The sequence below is a fragment of the Myotis myotis genome, unplaced genomic scaffold (genome assembly GCF_014108235.1).
Source record: "Myotis myotis isolate mMyoMyo1 unplaced genomic scaffold, mMyoMyo1.p scaffold_m19_p_8, whole genome shotgun sequence".
Taxonomy (NCBI): Eukaryota; Metazoa; Chordata; class Mammalia; order Chiroptera; family Vespertilionidae; genus Myotis; species Myotis myotis.
The window spans coordinates 19,634,894-19,649,010 of NW_023416390.1; the positions used below are offsets into that span (position 1 = coordinate 19,634,894).

Sequence of the window (14,117 nt, forward strand, 5' to 3'; positions counted from 1 at the left end):
TTAAGTGTTTGGCTCTCAAAGAAGCTTTCTAGACTCAAGAGGGAACTGATATTTCAACAGATGATGATGATGCCTAATATGAAAGTTTCTGAAACTAAGACAATATTCTAGACAAGTTACAATGCAAGTAATTCCTCATGAATTGGAATTTAGTGCAGTGCAGAAAAACCAGAGAGAATTTGGAGTTTATCTCAAATTCAAATCATGTAACCTCTCTGGGTCTTCTAACAAATTCTGTTTCAGTTAAAACATTTACTTATTCTATTCGATAACATACTCAAACCAAATTGAGATATCACAACACCTTTTTGGAAGCAAGTGGACTGTAATGAATTAATTAGTGGATATATTGCATTGCACTTTTTTAAAGGGAAAAATTAAAAGAAATACCTTTAAGAAAGGACATCACGTTATGGGATTCAATTCAACTTCGTTTTTACAGTAAATGAAGATTTAATAAAGTAGAAAAAAAGAGATAAACTTGTTGACTTAGTAAAAGAGGGAAAATATGACAATGACAGTGTTGGGTCAACCATTAGACAGAGCTCGCTAAAGAGAAGGAATGTTTATCATCCCTAAATAATAGACATTATGAGATATTCTTCTTGGGAGAATTTTTAAAAAGATAGACAACAAAGTTTCTGGACTAATTTCAGTCTTCTCTGGAAACAGAGAGTAGAATCTTAGTGACAGGAAGTCAGGGTAATAGTTGAATAAGGCGTCTTTTAATTTTCAAGACCAGTGATCACAAAGTAATGACAAGGCTACGAGCACCACCATCACCACCACAACAGATGGAGACATATTTTTAGAAGGACGATTCCATTTTTGTTATTTAAAATTAGTAGGTGAATGCTACTTGATAAGCATATTGCCAACATGACTCACCTGTTCTCTGTCTTCCTCTGAGAGGTGTGCTCTCGTGTTGTTCATAAACACTGGAGACGCTGACCAAATATTCTGTGCCAGGCAGGAGATCTGAAGAGGTAAGTGGGACTTACTTTAAAACTGCTCTTGAAAGCATCAAAAACCTAAGCACCCCTGGGACTATTTCACCTTACAAAATATCCAAGAGTCTGGTCCTGCAGCCTACTTATTCCTAAGTGAATGTGGGTGGCTACCCGGAGATGGGCTGCAACTGGGTGATAAGGAAAGGTCACCTTGTCCTGTAGCATCTCTAAACCCTGGCCTCTGTTCCACCTCTATGCATGTGACTCAGCCCGATCTGCAATAAGATGGAGCTGCTGTAGCATAGTAATATTTCTATCACCCACTTAATAGTATGTCTGTTGGGGTCATGTGCTGACAATGACCTTGGCACTGTGAATTATCATTTACTCCTCAGAACAACCCAGTGAGGTAGTCTGCTAGTTTTTAAAAGCAGCTGTATGGCCATATAATAAACTGCATATATTTTAAATGTACAGTTTGACAGGCTTTGACATATGTATACACTTGTAAAACCATCACCACATTAAAGAACAAATCCATTACCTCCGAAAGATTGGTTTACAATTATTCCCACTTTACAAATAAGAAAACTGAGGCATAAAGTTATCTCCTTTGATATACTTGCCCAAGATCCTACAGGAGTTGACCCAGACCATGACCCGTGGTCTTAACAATTAACCTTTACTGGAAGAGTCATACCCCAAAGGGAAAGTGATTGGTTCTGCCATATTAAGGTAAGAGCAGACACTTAAATTTTTTTTTTTTTTTTTTTTTTTAGAGACAGGGTCTCGCTATGTTGCCCAGGCTGGAGTGCAGTGGCTATTCACAGGCGCGATCCCACTATTGATCAGCACGGGAGCTTTGACCTGCTCGTCTCCGACCTGACGACCTGGGCCAGTTCACTCCTCCTTAGGCAACCTGGTGAGCCCCTGCTCCCGGGAGGTCACCATATTGATGCCGAATGTAGTGCGGACACCCGATCGGCATAGCGCCTACAGCCCAGAACTCCTGGGCTCAAGCGATCCTCCAGCCTCAGCCTCCCGAGTAGCTGCGGCTACAGGCGTGCGCCACCGCACCCGGCTTAAAAAATTTAAATATACATTCCTGGATAGCTTCCTATTTTGAGGAATAAAGGTACAGAGTAAGGTTTCTAACCATTGACCTCCTACTCAAAAATCCCCATTCCCCTCATATCATCTTCCCTTCAGCCTTTCTGCAGAGGTCCCTGATGGAGCTTGGACTCCACTTTCCTCCTTTCTGCTTGGCCAGGGGCAATTTACTTAAACACTGGGCACCTCCATTGCTTCATCTGTAAAATAGGATATAATGGCTACTCGAGGGCAGTGGTAGCCAACCTTTCGGACCTCACAGACCACTGGTTGGCGACCGCTGCTCCAAAGGTTTCTTTAAACCAGCAGTTGCCAACCTTTTGGAATTCACGGACCACCAGGGGTCCACGGACCACCGGTTGGCAACTGCTGCTCTAGGAGGAAATGGCTACTTTGAGATCTAGAGTAGAATGAGGTCTTAGAACACAGGATGGACATGTGACAGATCTGTGGCTATGATGGGGGCAGATGGTGGTCCTGAAGCAGGGCTTCTGCATTGGGTGAAGTTATAGCTACTGATCACAGGGTGCTCCAGATGGAAACAACCTTCCTGCTGATAGGTAGATACAGGGATGCTCTTGCCCTCAGCCACAAAATGAGAAACCAAAACTATGGTCATACTATGTCTGAAACATAGAGAATGTTTTTAGACCACCGTTTGGTAATGGGCCTAAATATGAACTATTTCTGTCTTATGTCTTAACTTTGGCTGTTCTTATGTATGTCTTTTAACTAGTACAGTGAAAATGCTGAAAAACAACATTGACTTGAAACACAGCCCACTTATATTTTCTTTAATAAACGATATCTATTTCAAAAGAGTAGGAACTGGAAAGAGGCAATTTCCATAAATGGTGGTTGTTGTTTATTTTCATGTCAGTTGTTTTCTAAGTCCTCAGCCTTAAGAGAAATCCCGCCAACAGATTCTTTCTGAAGTACAAATCAAACTGGCTCTTTCTTCAAAGAGCATCCTGATCTACCCTGAGTAACCAGTCACTGTTTCCGTGTTTTCAGCTGCTAAACAGATTGCCTGCTGACACTTGGGGAAAAAAGAGATAATAAAATAGATACAGGGACATTATTCTCAATTTTCATTTTCTCTCCAAACATTCAAATTTAGTCATGTAATTTCTCCTGACATACATTATTTTAATGTGCTTATTTGGAAGCAGAGCATGTTTGAAGTCTTTGAACTTCATTGCTGGTGTTTTCCACTATGATTTTTTTAAAGTTGTAGATATGAAAGATGTATTAAAATAACAATAAACATGACATCTTTCAAAATTTACAAAGCCTCAGGTCAGATTTGGAGTTTAGTTTGTACTTCTATTGTAGCTGTTTTGATCTTATTTGCTCCCACCTGAGAGCTCAGAATTCTTTCCTTATGCTTGGTATTTACTGAACAGATACATTTGACCTCTTACTTGTCAAGACCACTGCGTTGTCTGATGGAGAAATGGACAACTCTGCAACATCCTCCTCATTTTTCACAGGTGAGTAACGCACCAGGAAGTTGGTCAATTCAATGGATGGAGGCGGGGCCCACGTGACACGAATAGTGTCTGGACCAACATTGGTGAATCGCAGGTCAGTGGGAGGAGGGACAGCTGGTTTCAAATAAGAAGGAAGACTAAATTAATATCATTTTAAAATGAAAGGTAACAGAAATAGCTGGAAAGGTAAAAACAATATTTCATGCATAAAGGAAACAAGTCATCATCATGCATAGTCTAATCTAAATCTAATCTAAACGAGAGTAAACTATAGTTGACCCTTGAACAAAACAGGTTTGAACTGTGTGGGTCTGTCTGGATTTTTAAAAATACTGTAAATGTATTTTTTGTTCTTTATAATTTTCTTAACATTTTCTTTTCTCTAGTGTACTTAACTGTAAGAATATAGTATATAATTTGTATAACATACAAAATATGTGCTAATTGACTGTTTATGTTATTAGTAAGGTTTCCAGTCAACAGTAGGCTATTAGTAATAAAGTTTTAGGGGTATCAAAAGTTATACATAGATTTTCAACTGCGTGGCAGTCAGTGATCCTAATCCCCATATTGTTTAAGGGTCAATTGTACTGTTAAAAATAAAACACTACACCTCGTACTGTTAGGCCCCTTTAACCTTTCTGCCATCAATATATCTTAAACAATAATTTTAATTGACATCCAAATATGTTGCTTTGAAGTACATTATTAACATCACTGAAGATTATTTTATCCCAGGCTGAAGAGGCTCAAGTTGCCACACAGCAAAGAGAAACACAGCGGTACTTTCCAAAGAAACACATGCACACAGACAAAAAGAAGACAGGGTCCTAGATGCCCCCGGACACGAGAGGACGAGAGCTACAATTCCATTCCGTGACTACTACCTACAAGTGAAGAGGGTTCATGCAAATTGGTTCTCAGCATGTTCCTTACCATGCAGGGCAGAGAACGTGTATAATGTTGCATGCTCGTCCCAGACTGAGGTTAAAGAGGAGTTTCTTTACCTCGCCACAGCAATAGAACTTAGAGTGTGCCAAAGTTTCGTTTTGTTTTTCTACCTCAAAACAACCCCTTTCCACTCTACCCTAAATTTCAATGGGTTTTTAGTCAGCTCCAAAGAAGGAACATGGTAGTGTTGATCAAAGAGTAGAAGGAAGCACATTTTGGAAGTACTTTCTTATTAATAACTGGTGCTCATGATACACTGTGGCATTCATGTTAGATCATTTGACAAATCACAGGTCTGCAAATTCAATTAATCTTTGCCATTTTGTATTTGTAGATCCGATATCTACATTTTGTTAGCTTTATACATATTTGTGCTTTGAATGAAAGTCTACTTAAGACTGCTTGATTATGTCTTCACCCAATCAGTTTAGCATCTGCATTGGATTCCTTACTCCCCAAACCACCTTCTCTTAATCTTTGGCAAATTGCTGGCTTTCCCATGAAAACATCCATATTTAACCAGTGACTGGTGGCAGCATGCAACACCATCCGTGTCTCAAACACAGAAGTTTTCAACATTCACCCGTTTGCTGTGTCAGTGTAGTAGGGGCACTCTCTCCGCCATTAATGAGAGTGATAACGCTGATGTCATAGTCAATGCCCGGCTCCAGCCCTGTAACTGTGTAGTATCCTACTGAGGAGTCCACAAAATCTTCAAATATGGGGATACCTTCTCCTGCCGCAACTACTGTGATGCGGTACCCAATAATGGTGGAAGAGTTTAACGGGGTCCACCGCAGGCCGATGCTTGAATCGGTTATATCAACAAAGCTTAGGTCAGTGAGTTGGGGCACCTCTATTGAGTTACAAAGCAAAAGGGGGAGGGAGGGGGGCAAAAGGAAAATAGAGGCAAAAAAGAGGAAAAAATAAAGCAGTGTACATCAGGTCACTAGTAGTAAAATTGACGGAATGTTAAAGCAATGATGGTAGTATGCAGTCTGTTCCAAATTATCTGAAATATTCCTGAGCATCCTGAATAGTTTGCTTCCCTGTGAGAATCAAACAAATTACACTAATCTTAGGGATTCTCTTGAATTTTGAAAATGTCTCTAAACAGTACAATTGGAACTTCTCAGGCTCCTAAAAATTATAGGCCTGTTTAGGATGTCAAAACGATCTGGACATAATACCTGTAGTATCAGCAATGTTGTCTTAAAAATTCAAATTTTTTTTAGTAGGAAAATAAAGCTTGCAGGAAGATTTGTTTAAAAATTTGATTGATGAATTTTTTCATTTTCTCCCCATACAAAAACTCATGACAAGATATGGCCATAATGTTAACACATTATGAATATATGGTGTGAAATGTGCCATCTAAAAGCAGAGTCAGGTGGAAGACAGACAGGCCTGAGTCCAAGGCCAGTGCCAATATTGTGTTGAATTCATAATCAAAGTTATTTAATTAGCACTACTAAAAGCATTCTACCAAAATGCGCGAAGGGGAACACAACCTGTCCGCTTTCATCTGTCACAGTCCCATTTTGGACAAACAACGAGCCTATCCCTGGATAGGTCTTTTCAGGTCTGTGTTTCAATCCACAAGAAAGAATGCCCTGAAGGTGTGGTCTTTCTTTTTCTTTTTTCTTTTTCCAATTTTTTAAAAAAGAAGGATTTGAAACAGAAAGAATTGGATGTGTCTATCAGGTGCTATTTCAGTGCTTACATATGGAGACAGGTACTATTTTACAGCCAGCAGCTGACAATTGGACTGTGAGACCAGGTACAAATGGACTGAGGGGATGCATTTACCATGTTACTTTTAGCCTGTCAGTACTGAGTATAGACACGTGACATCATTTTAGTAATATTTCCACGTGAGCAGACAGAGTTAATGCCACGGTTGCCACTGCATTACATACTCATCGCAACAGACAGCTTCCCAGTGAAGCAGGCAGTGAGCAGTGTTAACAGCAAGCATTTGTCCAAATTGTTGCTTTGACTTCTCGGTTTTGAAGAGTGCGGTTGGGAGGTCAGCATTCAATCCCACCTCTATCTGACACACTCAACCACTTGGGGATTAAGATGTTAATCCCCACTCTTACTGCAGCTGCCATTCTGAGGATAACAACTTATTTTTCCATTACCTGGAATGATGGTATCAGAGATAGGGACACTTTCCTTGTCATCTTTGACAGTGTAAACACTGACATTGTACTCCAGGCCAGGACTCAGGTTTTCAAAAGTGCAGGAACTCTGATCTGCATGGACCACTTCTTCCAAAGAATAACCCTGCTGGCCATTCGTTGGGGTGGTGGTGATTCTATAACCGCTGATGTCTGCAGAAAACAGAAAGGAGTAAGTTAGTGACTGCAGGAAGGATTTGCAACGCAGAGCATTTTAAACCAGAATCCAATGATGAACCCCCAAAGGGGAATGGGGAAAGGACTTGGCATTTATTAAGGATTTACTGTCCTTAGTGCTTACAACAACCCTTTGAGGCAGGCAATAATATCCTTGGTTTAAAGAAAACCTTGGATTGGGAAAGTGATTACCAAAGGCTTTCCTGCCTCAAAATTCCATGACCTTTCTACTACTGTACCCTGTACCCTGTACCCTGATTGTCCTTACTGGATCATCTGCATGATGCCTGAGGAATATTCCATTTTACCTGCTTAGTATGAAATGGCTCTCAAATCTAGGCACATTCCCCAAAGCAGGCTCTCCTAACGTACAAAGTCTAACTATGGAATTTACAGGAAGGGAAAAGGAAAGGAGAAAAAATGGGAGAAAGAAGTGGCTCTACTAATTCTAGTGAAAGAATATTAATTGATGAAGATTTCAGGAATCATAGAAGTTAGGCAATAAGAGGGTTTAGGGGGAAGAGATATTCAAATTAAAACAGTGATGACTAGCGATCTATAGGGATAGACTAAAGTAAATGAGAAAGTATATTTAGGTTAAACTTAATAAAGGGCAAGGAAATGATGGCATATTTTGCCATTAGAAACAGGATGAAAACAAAAGTAGAGACAAGGAAATCCAACCAGATGGGAAATACACGTGGCGGTCATTGCATTTGCTAGTGACCACCTAGACAGGCAGGCGAGGCCATCCATTAAGACTAAATATTAAGGACCTAGCTTTTGACATGCATGAAATTTGCCAACTTAGTTTCAAATTCAGTCACTTGGCTGGAAATAGCATAACTTTGGCTTAAAGAAAGTTTCCACAGATAATGAAAACTTCACCAGAATCACTCTATTTCAGAGGGAGATTAAAAAAGATAGGTTGAGCTACTTTTATTCTGTGTAATTGTACACATTGATCAGATAATTAGAGGTAATTCTCTTAGTTGTATGCCTAAGCAAATGTAAAAACTATTTCTAAAATCAGAATTAGTAAATCAGAAATAATAAACTAAATATGGCCCTTAAAGTAACAAGTATAATAGTTATGGGTGAAATCAATGTGAGTTGGAACTTCTGTTTTTGTTTAATTTAGAATTTTCTCATTTATGACTATCCTGATATCTCAATAGTGATTCTCTTAATATACCCAATATTAACTAATACAATTACATTTTGGGTAATATTTCTCATTTTTAAAGAGACTTTCACATGGGCTTGGCAAAGGTCAGGAATATCTAAAATCTCTCCTATCATAGTCACAGTACATACATCATGCTACTTGAACATTACTACAGCTAAAAATATTTCATGATAAGTTTCAATATGTGTGATCAAGGAGTTTAAACAAAAGCTACATTCAAAGTTTTAAAAATAGTCATGGAACTCCATGAAAGCAATTCCTTGGTACTGACTATACATAAAAACACACACAAACAATTAGGTTCCAAATATGTGATGCTGGGTGTGAGAAAGGGTCTGGAAAACTTTAGTTACAATCCCAACTTTGTAACATTTATAATTTGTGACCATGGGTAGGTCAGTTCTTTCTTAGTCTCAATTTTTCATTCTGCAAAGTGGATCGTTTCTACCTTCCATCACCCTTAGATTTTTGTGGTGCAACTCATGACAAAATATATGCGAAAGTTCACTGAATCATAAACTTGAACCTGTGATAACTCATAAAAGAAGAATTACGCAGTATGATTTCAACTATTTGCTTGGCGATTTTGAATGCCACTGGGCAAAAGCCACCTTCCAGAATGCTTTTCCACAGCCCTCATGACTCCCTACAGAGCTCAATAGGCACCTGCCTTGTTCTCTTTCCTGTGATTTAAGTAAACATGCAGTTAAACACCCTCCCTGTCACTCTATGATGCATACTCATGTCCTACCATGCTTTTAATGGAGGGATAGGTACTTATCATTTTCAACCTGCATTTCTCTGAAAGGACCAGCTTCCACAGCCCTTGTCTTGGAAAGGCATTGCTTACACGTGCCCTCTGATGCCTCGCAGGCTTACCAGGGGTGGTACTTCTCTCCCAGGAGACTGTCAGCACTCCAGTGTCAGGGTTGGCATCCAGGTGCAAGTTTGTTGGGGGAGATAAAGCTAGAAAAATAATTGAAAATTAAAAGTTAAAACTAACACAAAACACTTGACCGATGGAATGCTTCCCTCCCTCCTTATGTTTCCTTCCTTCCTTTGATTCTCTCTTTATGAAAGAATCAGTAAAAATATAGAAGCTGTAGTATGAAACCAAGGTGGAATGCAATTCTCTGACAGAATTTTTTTTTATGATCAACGATTTTGCAATACTATTGAAATCCTTTCCATCTTACCAGTTCATAAATACTCTTGACATGGAAAGAACACTTCTGATGCCATGGACTATATGGCATAAATTGAACTTGCTACTCGAAATTTAGCAACAGCTAATAATATAAGTAGGGGTAGATCTTTCCCCTATGCCATTATCATATGTAAAAAGTGATATTGGCCTGGCGGGTGTGGCTCAGTGGTTGAGTGTCACCTATGAACCAGGTCACCAGTTTGATTGCCAGTCAGGACACATGCCCAGGTTGCAGGTTCAATCCTCAGTAGGATACATGCAGGAGGCAGCCAATCAATGATGTTTCTCTCTCATTGATGTTTCTATCTCTATCCCTCTTCCTTCCTCTCTCTCTCTCTTAAAAAAAAGGGGGGGGGGCGGTATTGATTTCAGCTATTCTTTGAAAGTGGAACAGTTTTAAACACTTAAAAGAAAAAAGAGCAAAGAACTCCTCTTACGTGTCACCACTTTGTTGACAATGGGTGTGCCTCTCTCTTGCCCGTCTCTGATGACTGAGATGGTGTACACATACTCCACACCTGGAGTCAGGCCAGACACAACAATGCTTCCTGATTCTGAAGTCACTTCTCGCGGGGCTTCCCCTCCCTGGCTTGGTCGTACCCCCAGCTAGAAGAAGAAAAGCAAAATAAACACCAAGAACAAATCTTTCCAGAGCTGGGTGTCTTCCGAGAGGTTGTGGTTACGTTTCATAGACTGTGAACTCAGGAATGGCACAATGTGCTTTTACTGGGGAATGAGTTGGAGCCTTATCTTAGTTAAAATACTTTAGGTGGGAATTCTCTGTACTGGGGGGTTGGGGTGGGGGAGGTGTCCTCTAAAACTGCACAAAGGTGGTTGTAATAAAAGGCTCCAAGAAAAAGTTATTACCTACTATTTTTCTAGGTAAATCATCTCCCGGTACAAACCATAAGTACACACACAGGGGCTTTGGGCCACACAGCAGTTCATTACTATTTTCTTTCACTGGAAGGAATCCCCTAGCTCCTGCTTTAATGAGTTATTACCATTTAGTTGCCAGTTAGGGTACCAGCCCCTGTAACACTCCTTTTGTAGAAGTAGGTTCAGAGCTTCAACTGCAGGATCATATGTTACAAAAGCAGAGTTAAAACAAATGTGCCCATAATTTGAAATTCTTTTAAGAGTTTCTTTCAGCCAAACCGGTTTGGCTCAGTGGATAGAGCGTCGGCCTGCAGACTGAAGGGTCCCAGGTTTGATTCCGGTCAAGGGCATGTACCTCGGTTGCGGGCACATCCCCACTGGGGGGCGTGCAGGAGGCAGCTGATCTATCTCTCTCATCGATGTTTCTAACTCTCTATCCTTCTCCCTTCTTCTCTGTAAAAAATCAATAAAATATATTTTTAAAAAAAGAGTTTCTTTCAAAAACCTGAGTAATATTGTGTCATCGGTGTTCAACTCTAGAGACATCCTTTGTATGTTAAGGCTTCTGAAAGTCAGAATGACATTATTAAGGGAAATTTATAAGGTAAGCTGGCAATCTTCAAAAAGGGTTTCTCTAAATTTACGTAGCTTAATCATCAATATGACCATTTGTACAGCTCAAAGAAGAAATGAACGTTGGTGTATTTTCTTAAACAAATAATCACGGGGAGTTAGTCTTGATTTCCAATAAATATTTCTCTCTATAAAAATGCAAAAAAAATAATTATTTTGAACAACTCATTTGTATTCATCACTCCCCTAATATTATCACTTTAGAGAACATGAATCCATACTAGTATATCTATAGGGAAGACCTTAATCTTAACTTCTATTAAGTGATTCACCCACAGGGGCTTAGAACAAGTTGAGATGAAACCGATTGGATAATAATGTGATTTTTAAATGACTCTGAGTTTAATTGGTCTCTCTAAATGGGCTTTCATGAACTTGTTGACACCCATTTAGAGCAACATCAAATGGAGTTTCCTTTATATTTTTAAATGTAGTTCCCTGGGGGAAAGGATAGAGAAAATAAGATAAGAGCAGTGACAGTTACATGCTAATGTTTTATTTTTTGCAAAGCACTTTCTCTGCCTTCGTCCATCTTTCTAGCCAGTGAGACGCAAATATTGTTATGCCCTGACAATGTGGTCAGAGAGGTCTGAACAGAAGCAGGTAACAAAACCCCGCCAAAGTGGCTCAGTGGTTGAGCATCGACCTATGAACCAGGAAGTCAAGGTTCAATTTCCGTTCAGGGTACATGCCTAGGTTGCGGGCTTGATCTCCAGTGTAGGGTGTGCAAGAGGCAGCCAATCAGTGATTCTCTCTCATCATGATGTTTCTATCTCTCATTCCCTCTCCCTTCCTCTCTGAAATAAATAAATAAATAAATAAATATAATATAATATATATAATATATATACATATATGTATAATATATATACATATATATTATATATATCTCAAATACATATATATTATATATATCTCAAAAACAAACAAACATATATCAAAAACAAACAAACAAAACCAGATCTCCTGACTTTTGAACATCTTGACTTCTGCTGCATCCAGAAACATGGGGGCACCTCAGGGCTGTATCACAAGAGATGAGAACATCTATGATTTACCTTAAAACCAATCCTGGGAGCAGGCGTCCATGTAATCACAATGGTGGTCTCAGTCACCTCTGTGTTGTAAGGTGGGATGGAGCCCCTGGGCTGCACTGTGAAATGGGATCAATGCACATGTCAAAACCTTGGACTCGCAGGCAGTTGCACAGAATGCAGATAGTGAGTATTTTTATCAAGAACCTCAGTTTAGCCGAAACCGGTTTGGCTCAGTGGATAGAGCATCGGCCTGCGGACTGAAAGGTCCCAGGTTCGATTCCGGTCAAGGGCATGTACCTGGGTTGCGGGCATGTCCCCAGTAGGAGATGTGCAGGAGGCAGCTGATCGATGTTTCTCTCTCATCGATGTTTCTAACTCTCTATCTCTCTACCTTCCTCTCTGTAAAAAATCAATAAAATATATTTAAAAAAAAAAAAAGAACCTCAGTTTAATCAGCAGGTGGATCCAGAAAACAACACCTGTCCCTTCACTGGGCGAGGATCTGGATTAGGTCAGGGCTTCCCAGTCTTCCATGAATTACCCAAATCATCTGAGCTCTGGCTGAAAGGCAGGTTTATGTCTTTTCATCATAGTTAGGATTTGAGTTTGAGGACAATAAATTTCCCAATAGTGTTAGTATGTAAAACTGGTCACTACCAACTAATTATCCTTCTGGCTCTTAACTCTTTGTACACCATAAGCGTATATAGCCACAAACCTCACATATCAACTCTGCTCACCCAATTTTAAAATCAGGCTTATTAGTGACATCTCTGGGTTTGTAAAGAAAATTATGGTAACTTAAATTTGTAAACATCCCAGCACATATGGAAGAAATGGGGATGGTTTCCATTTTGGATGCATGGCAGTTAACTGGTTAATCACTAATTTGAGAACAATGTTAAATTTTAGACGGTGATCTAAAAACAGCTTTGTGCTGAATTACTCCATGAGGATGGCTAATTTTTTTTGGTTGCAGTAAGGATGCCATTAGAAAGTTAAACAAAACTGGCCACCATGGATACACTTATAAATTCTAAAGAGTCCTTAAATACCAGTATGTGAGCATTCAGAATAACAGTACTGCAGACATTTAATATTCTGCCACTGGAATCAGGGATTATCACAGAAGCTAACTCACACAGTCTAGCATTCTGAAACCACTGTTATTTCTCAGTGAAAGTATTACTTTAAAAAGAAAAGAAAAAAAAAGGGAAGAAGGAAAAGAGGAGTACAGAAAGTTAAGACAGACATTTGTAATAGTCCTAGAGATCTTCTTATAAATGTAGATTTCTAAAGTAGAATGGGCTGAACTGGTAACTGGCTGCTCTGGGAAAGGTGAGGCCTCAGAAACCAAGACATCTGAGTGAGCGAGTCAAATTCAAGGATTTTAAGTGTGTTAATGGTCCTGGTCACATGTTTGGGTCCTAGTTTACAGTTGCCTCTTTACCTCCCAGCCAAATCCTGTGCCTACTGGAGGAATAAAAGCTATTAAATGACTTTATACTAAATTATGAAGGGCTGGCGAGGCCAAGTGTTTCCCTCCAGAACTATACGTTTATACGGGGGCTGAGAAGTGCCCGTCTCCACTCAGCTTCAGTCAATTATTTTGCCTTTGTCATGTGGGAATTCAGACCCGCTATTACAATTTTTTCTTCTTTTTTATTTTTCCAGTTTGGGTTTTAATGTGCAATTTTTTAAAAGTATGTTTTTAAAATATTGTGTGTGGGGGAGGGGGGAAATAAATTGTGTGTGGGCCACTCTGCAGTGACCATTCTAATGGCTCACTACATATAGCGAGCTGTTTCTGAAGTATGCTATTATTTTGATGGCATCTGGGGAGAGGAGGGGGCGGGAAACTAGGGTGAGTGACCCGTGATCCCTTTCCAGTGTCTCTTAAATCTTACCCCACTTAAGCTGCTGCTGACTTGGCCAAAATGCCACAGCCAGCCCCGTGTGACTAGGTTCATGGCCACAAGAAACGATTCGGTCAGCAGTCAGCTTCTTTCACTGAACATCTGTGAAAGCCACAACTTTTTCAAATTACATTCTCCTCAACTGCCTTGGGCTTTACGATTGGGAATTTCCTATTGCCAGAGCCAGCCAGCAAGAAGCTCCTCGGGTTGGAGATGATGCTCTCAGCCTGGGAAGACCATTACAGGAAAATCTCCAAACCACAAACCCACAAACTGATGTCAAACAAAGGATGTGACTGTAGGTCGGAGCCATGGCTCTGGCAGGTCTTGTTAGGTGAAGAACAGCCTGGCTGTTAAAGGAATGAATTTACCGGATTTATAAAGGAGTAAAC

General features: G+C 39.8%; 1 protein-coding gene across 12 annotated transcripts in view; it reads right to left on the bottom strand.

Moving 5' to 3' along the window:
• FN1 (fibronectin 1) overlaps window positions 1-14,117 on the bottom strand; it is a 67,497-nt gene that overhangs the window by 21,710 nt on the left and 31,670 nt on the right. For 6 of the 12 annotated variants that reach the window (XM_036319093.1, XM_036319088.1, XM_036319086.1 and 3 more), the window contains exons 21-27: window positions 11,831-11,925; window positions 9,698-9,866; window positions 8,933-9,019; window positions 6,649-6,840; window positions 5,088-5,360; window positions 3,485-3,667; window positions 889-978 (exon numbers count right to left, since the gene is read on the bottom strand). In XM_036319093.1, coding sequence (XP_036174986.1) covers window positions 889-978; window positions 3,485-3,667; window positions 5,088-5,360; window positions 6,649-6,840; window positions 8,933-9,019; window positions 9,698-9,866; window positions 11,831-11,925 — 1,089 coding nt within the window. The remainder of the gene's footprint in view (window positions 1-888; window positions 979-3,484; window positions 3,668-5,087; window positions 5,361-6,648; window positions 6,841-8,932; window positions 9,020-9,697; window positions 9,867-11,830; window positions 11,926-14,117) is intronic. The other 6 variants (XM_036319095.1, XM_036319092.1, XM_036319091.1 and 3 more) reach the window with 1 other exon arrangement.